Source organism: Vipera berus, assembly GCF_964194415.1.
Source record: "Vipera berus genome assembly, chromosome: Z".
NCBI lineage: Eukaryota > Metazoa > Chordata > Lepidosauria > Squamata > Viperidae > Vipera > Vipera berus.
This window is the reverse complement of record NC_138205.1, coordinates 132,521,644-132,528,714: the sequence shown is the minus strand read 5'-3', so window position 1 is coordinate 132,528,714 and position 7,071 is coordinate 132,521,644. Positions and strand designations below refer to the sequence as shown.

The window sequence follows — 7,071 nt, the reverse complement described above, 5'->3', positions numbered from 1 at the left end:
AGAGAAGCTGAGGTCGTGCAGCCCCCCCTCGCTCTCCCCCACCCCCCCATTTTGCGACACACACACACACACACACACACACACACACATACTCCCCCCCCTTCTTCCACAAAACACACACAGGGTCCGGCATGGAATGGGGACCCTGGTCGGACTGCTCGGTGCCCTGCGGAGGCGGCTATCGCAACCGGACCAGAGCCGGCAACACCATCCTGGCCCGGATCGACTTTGCAACCTGCAACCTTCAGCCCTGCACAGGTGAGCTGGCTGCCCGACCTCAGAGGTCATCTAGTCCAACCCCGCCTCCCCCCTTTCCCGCTCGAGCAGGAGATCCTTCCAGAATCACGGAATGACAGAGCGGGAAGGGACCTGGGAGGTCATCCAGTCCAACCCCCTGCTTGAGCAGGAGATCCTTACAAAATCACAGAATGACAGAGCAGGAAGGGACCTGGGAGGTCATCTAGTCCAGCCCCCTGCTCGAGCAGGAGATCCTTACAGAGTCACGGAATGACAGAGCGGGAAGGGACCTCGGAGGTCATCTAGTCCAGCCCCCTGCTCGAGCAGGAGATCCTTACAGAGTCACAGAATGACAGAGCGGGAAGGGACCTCGGAGGTCATCCAGTCTAACCCCCCTGTTCGAGCAGGAGATCCTTGCAGAATCACAGAATGACAGAGCTGGAAGGGACCTCGGAGGTCATCTAGTCCAGCCCCCTGCTTGAGCAGGAAATCCTTACAGAGTCACGGAATGACAGAATGGGGAGGGACCTTGGAGGTCATCCAGTCTAACCCCCCTGCTCGAGCAGGAGATCCTTCCAGAGTCACAGAATGACAGAACGGGGAGGGACCTCGGAGGTCATCCAGTCCAACCCCCCTGCTCGAGCAGGAGATCCTTACAGAGTCACAGAATGACAGAGCGGGAAGGGACCTCGGAGGTCATCCAGTCCAACCCCCCTGCTCAGTTAGGAGACGGTGACAGAATTACAGAACCACAGATTTGGAAGGGACCTTAGAGGTCATCCAGTCCAGCCCCCTGCTCGAGCCAGAGATCCTTCCAGAATCACAGAATGACAGAGCTGGAAGGGACCCTGGAGGTCATCCAGTCCAACCCCCTGCTCATCCGGGAAATCCTATACAGTTTCAAAGAAGTGGCTGTCCATTCTCTTCTTCAAAACCTCCAGTGATGAAGCATCCACAAAGTCTGGTGGCAAGCTGTTCCACTGGTTAATTGTCCTCACTGTTAGGAAGGCAGGACAAGATATGGTACAACGCAATACAAAATGCAATACCATGCAATGCGATAAAATAAAATACAATACAATACCACACAGTACAATACAATACAATACAATACAATAATACAATACAGTACAAGAATCCAATCCAATACAGTACAATCCAATCCAACACAATACAATACAGCAATACAGTGCAATACAATAATGCAAAACAATACAATGCAACACAGTACAGTACAGTACTGTACAGTACAATAGTACAATACAATACAATACTATAATACAATACAATACAATAATACAATATATTAACATAATACAATACAAGAATGTAATACAGTACAAGAATACAATACAATACAATACAAGAATGCAAGACAATATAATACTACAGTGCAATGCAATGCAATACAGTACAATACAGTACAATCCAATCCAATACAATAATCCAATCCAATCCAATACTATAATCCAATCCAATACAATAATACAATAAAATACAATATATTAACATAATACAACAATACAATAGAATGCAACAATCCAATACAGTACAACAATACAATACAATATAACACAATACAATGCAATAGAACAATACAATACAAGAATGCTACAATATAATACAACAGTGCAATGCAATGCAGTACAGGACAATACAGTACAATACAATACAATAATCCAATCCAATCCAATACAGTACAATACAATAATACAATACAATACAATACTCTAGTCCAATACAATAGAATACAATACAATACAATAATACAATACAATACAATACAATGCAATACAATATATTAACATAATACAACAATAGAATAGAATACAACAATACCATACAGTACAATACAGTACAATTCAATACAACACAATACAATACAATACAATACAATACAAGAATGCTACAATATAATACAACAGTGCAATGCAATACAGTACAATACAATACAATACAATACAATATAATACAATACTACACTACAATCCAATCCAATACAATGTAATGCAACACAACAGTCTAGTACAATACAATACAATACAATACAATAATACAATACAATACAATATAATACAATACTACACTACAATCCAATCCAATCCAATACAATGCAATACAATACAACAGTCTAGTACAATACAATACAATACAATACAAATATTTTCTACCAATACAATCCAATAGAATAATACAATACAATACAATAATACACTCCAATACAATACAATACAATACAAATATTTTCTACCAAAACCACTACAGTCACTGTCTCTGGTCTGTCCAGGGTCAAAGTCTTCCCTCCAAAACGTTTCCTTCAAAGGATAACCATGGTTTTGTCTCTCATCCCTTCCAACCAGGTGAGGTACCAGGCACCTGCCCGGCGGGGAAAGTGTGGCGAGAGTGCACCGACGGGCCGGCTTCCTGCGCAGAGCTCAGCACTGAAGATGACGTCAGACGCCGGACGGCGTGCCAGCCAGGCTGCTACTGCCCCAATGGCACCATCTTGCTGGTAAATACCCCAAGACTTTCCGCTGCCCGTCTCAGCCAAGCGAGTTGGCCCTGATGAGTTGGCTGCAGCGAGTTGGGCAAGATGAGTTGGTCACAGTGAGTTGGTCTAGATATGTTGGCCGCAGCGAGTTGGCCAATATGAGTTGGCCACAGGGAGTTGGCCAAGATGAGTTGGCTGAGATGAGTTGCCCACGAAGAATTGGCCTAGATGAGTTGGCCGCAGTGAGTTGGCCAAGATGAGTTGGTCACAGCGAGTTGGCCAAGATGAGTTGGCCACAGCGAGTTGGCCAAGATGAGTTAGTCACAGTGAGTTGGTCTAGATGAGTTGGCCACAGGGAGTTGGCCAAGATGAGTTAGTCACAGTGAGTTGGCCTAGATGAGTTGACCACAGGGAGTTAGCCAAGATGAGTTGGCCACAGGGAGTTGACTTAGATGAGTTGGCCACAGCGAGTTGGCCTAGATGAGTTGGCCACAGCGAGTTGGCCAAGATGAGTTGGCCAAGATGAGTTGGCCAAGATGAGTTGGCCACAAGTTGGCCAAGATGAATTGGCCACAGTAAGTTGGCCATGATGAGTTGGCCAATATGAGTTGGCCAAGATGAATTGGCTACAATAAGTTGGCCATGTTGAGTTGGCCACAGTGAGTTGGCCAAGAGGAGTTGGCCAAGAGGAGTTGGCCACGGCAAGTTGGGCAAGATGAGTTGGCCGCGGTGAATTGGCCCTTACAACAGTTCATTTAGTAACAGTTCCAAGTTACAACAGCTCTGGAAATCCCGACTGATGAGCATGTTTCCCAGTTACGACCTTTTGCAGCCTCCCCACAATCACGGGATTCAAATTCGTACCTCAGATTTATGACGGTCGCAGCGTCTCAGGGACAAAGGATCCTCTTTCTGACCCGCAAAGTCAAGGAGGAAGCCCGGGTCCCTTCCCAACCCACTTACTAACTTAACACCCACGGCGATTCGCTTAGTGGCAGTGTAAAGGACGGTCGTCAAATGGGGCCAAACTTGCTCCGCCCATGGATTCGCGGCGCAAACGGAATTGTGGGACTTAGCTTTACCGTTTCCCTTTCAGGACAATCTTTGCGTTGGGGCTGAGGAGTGTCCGTGCGCCGTAGAAGGCAAGCTCTACGCTCCCGGCGAAGCGGTGGCCGAGGGTTGCCAAAACTGGTAAGTCTACTTCTTTTCCTATTGGTCCAGCCTTCTCTCTCCCATCATCCCTCTGGGCTAAATTTGGTTATTTTTTTTTCACACCCTCCCTTTCCGCAGTTCCTGCATCGCTGGGCAGCTGGGGAATTGCAGCCGTGCAGCTTGTGGAGACGGTAAGAGGGGAGACACGAAAGCCGGGCGGGGATCGGACCGATTTCCAGTCGCTCCTGGACTTACGACGATCCGATTAGGGCCCGTTCGAAGTTACAAAGGCCCTAAAAAAAAAGAAGCAGCAGCTTTGACCGGAGATAAAAACATACAGAGGACGTTGGGAGGATTTCTTCTGGCTTGAGCAGTGGGGTTGGAGTAGATGACCTCCAAGGTCCCTTCCTACTCTGGTATTCTGTAAGGGCCTCCTGCTACAGCAGGGGGTTGGACTAGATGACCTCCAAGGTCCCTTCCCACTCTGGTATTCTGTAAGGGTCTCCTGCTACAGCAGGGGGTTGGACTAGATGACCTCCAAGGTCCCTTCCTACTCTGGTATTCTGTAAGGGTCTCCTGCTCGAGGAGGGGGTTGGACTGGATGACCTCCAAGGTCCCTTCCCACTCTGGTATTCTGTAAGGGCCTCCTGCTACATCAGGGGGTTGGACTAGATGACCTCCAAGGTCCCTTCCTGCTCTGGTATTCTGTAAGGGCCTCCTGCTACAGCAGGGGGTTGGACTAGATGACCTCCAAGGTCCCTTCCCACTCTGGTATTCTGTAAGGGCCTCCTGCTACAGCAGGGGGTTGGACTGGATGACCTCCAAGGTCCCTTGCTACTCTGTCGTTCTTTGATTCGGTCAGGGTCTCCTGCTGGAGCCGAGGGTTGGGCTAGATGACCTCCACGCTCCCTTCCGGCTCTGTCGTTTCCTCTCGGATCGGATCTCTCTTCCGAGCCGGCTTCCCAGCGTCTCCTAACCGGTCTCCTTTGTCTTCTCCTCCGCCAGTGAACGGTCAGTGGTCTGAATGGACGCCGTGGAGCCAGTGCTCCGCTCCCTGCGGGCTGGGGCTGCAGAACCGGTACCACTTCTGCACCGATCCTGCCCCGTCCGGCGTGGGGCTCCCCTGCCTGGGTCCCGAACGCGAGGACAAGACCTGCCAGATCCAGCCTTGCACCCGTAAGTGCCGCCGCTCTGGGCCCCCCCCACCCCCCGCCCCGCTTCTCTTTCAGCGCCGATGGTTTTTATTTTTATTTTTATTTTTATTTTTATTTTTATTTTTATTATTATTTTTATTATTATTTTTATTTTTATTTTTATTATTATTTTTATTTTTATTTTTATTATTATTTTTATTTTTATTATTATTTTTATTTTTATTTTTATTTTTATTATTATTTTTATTTTTATTTATTTTTTGAAAATGAGCCGGTCGTCTTAAAAGGCCAAAATACGAGGCGACCTCCGAGGTCTCTTCCAACTCTGCCATACCGTGATTCTCTAAGGGTCCCCTGCTTGAGCAGCGGGTTGGACTAGATGACCTCCAAGGTCCCTTCCAACTCTGTCCTTCTGCCGTTTGGTAAGGGCCTCTTGCTCCAGCTGGGGGGGGGGTTGGAGACTAGATGATCTCCGGGGGGGGGTCCCTTCCAACTCTGTCATTCTGTCATTTGGGAAGGCCCTCCCGTTAGAGCAGGGGGTTTGGACTAGATGACCTCCAAGGTCCCTTCCTACTCTGGTATTCTATCATTTGGTAAGGGCCTGCTGCTCCAGCTGGGGGGGTTGGAGACTAGATGATCTCCGGGGGTCCCTTCCAACTCTGTCGTTCTGCCATTTGGGAAGGGCCTCCCGTTGGAGCAGGGGGGTTGGACTAGATGACCTCCAAGGTCCTCTCCAACTCTGCCCTTCCGTGATTCTGTAAGGGTCTCCTGCTTGAGCAGCGGGTTGGACTAGATGACCTCCCAGGTCCCTTCCAACTCTGTCCTGCCGTTTGGTAAGGGCCTCCTGCTCCAGCTGGGGGGGTTGGAGACTAGACGATCTCCGGGGGGGGTCCCTCCCAACTCTGTCGTTCTGTCATTTGGGAAGGCCCTCCCGTTGGAGCAGGGGGGTTGGACTAGATGACCTCCAAGGTCCCTTCCCACTCTGGTATTCTGGAAGGATCTCCTGCTTGAGCAGGGGGTTGGACTAGATGACCTCCAAGGTCCCTTCCTACTCTGGTATTCTATCATTTGGTAAGGGCCTGCTGCTCCAGCTGGGGGGTTGGAGACTAGATGATCTCTGGGGGTCCCTTCCAACTCTGTCGTTCTGCCATTTGGGAAGGGCCTCCCGTTGGAGCAGGGGGGTTGGACTAGATGACCTCCAAGGTCCCTTCCCACTCTGGTATTCTGGAAGGATCTCCTGCTTGAGCAGGGGGTTGGACTAGATGACCTCCAAGGTCCCTTCCTACTCTGGTATTCTATCATTTGGTAAGGGCCTGCTGCTCCAGCTGGGGGGTTGGAGACTAGATGATCTCCAGGGGGGTCCCTTCCAACTCTGTCGTTCTATCATTTGGGAAGGCCCTCCCGTTAGAGCAGGGGGGGTTGGACTAGATGACCTCCAAGGTCCTCTCCAACTCTGCCCTTCCGTGATTCTGTAAGGGTCTCCTGCTTGAGCAGTGGGTTGGACTAGATGACCCCTAAGGTCCCTTCCTACTCTGGTATTCTATCATTTAGTAAGGGCCTCCTGTTGGAGCAGGGGGTTGGACTAGATGACCTCCAAGGTCGCTTCCTATTCTGGTATTCTGTAAGGGCCTCCTGTTGGAGCAGGGGGTTGGACTAGATGACCTCCAAAGGTCCCTTCCTACTCTGGTATTCTATCATTTGGGAAGGGCCTCCTGCTCGAGCTGGGGGTTGGACTAGATGACCTCCAAAGGTCCCTTCCTACTCTGGTATTCTATCATTTGGGAAGGGCCTCCTGCTCGAGCTGGGGGTTGGACTAGATGACCTCCAAGGTCCCTTCCAACTCTGTCATTCTGTAAGGGTCTCCCTCTTGAGCAGGGGGCTGGACTAGACGACCTCCGAGGTCCCTTCCCACTCTGCCATTCCGTGCCTCTGTAAAAGGTCTCCTGCTCTAGCAGGTGGTCGGACTGGATGACCTCCGAGGTTCCTCCCAGCCTTCTTCCGATTCCCCGTTTCCCGTCTCGCGTGCCCACGGACCGG

General features: G+C 49.6%; 1 protein-coding gene across 1 annotated transcript in view; it reads left to right on the top strand.

Annotated features, from left to right (window-relative positions):
* LOC308679056 (SCO-spondin-like) overlaps positions 1 to 7,071 on the top strand; it is a gene marked incomplete at its 5' end in the record, with an annotated part of 188,318 nt that overhangs the window by 114,839 nt on the left and 66,408 nt on the right. Inside the window, 5 exons of the mRNA XM_081346291.1 lie at positions 124 to 258; positions 2,598 to 2,749; positions 3,825 to 3,919; positions 4,019 to 4,071; positions 4,886 to 5,056. Of these exons, the coding sequence (XP_081202417.1) occupies positions 124 to 258; positions 2,598 to 2,749; positions 3,825 to 3,919; positions 4,019 to 4,071; positions 4,886 to 5,056 (606 nt within the window). The remainder of the gene's footprint in view (positions 1 to 123; positions 259 to 2,597; positions 2,750 to 3,824; positions 3,920 to 4,018; positions 4,072 to 4,885; positions 5,057 to 7,071) is intronic.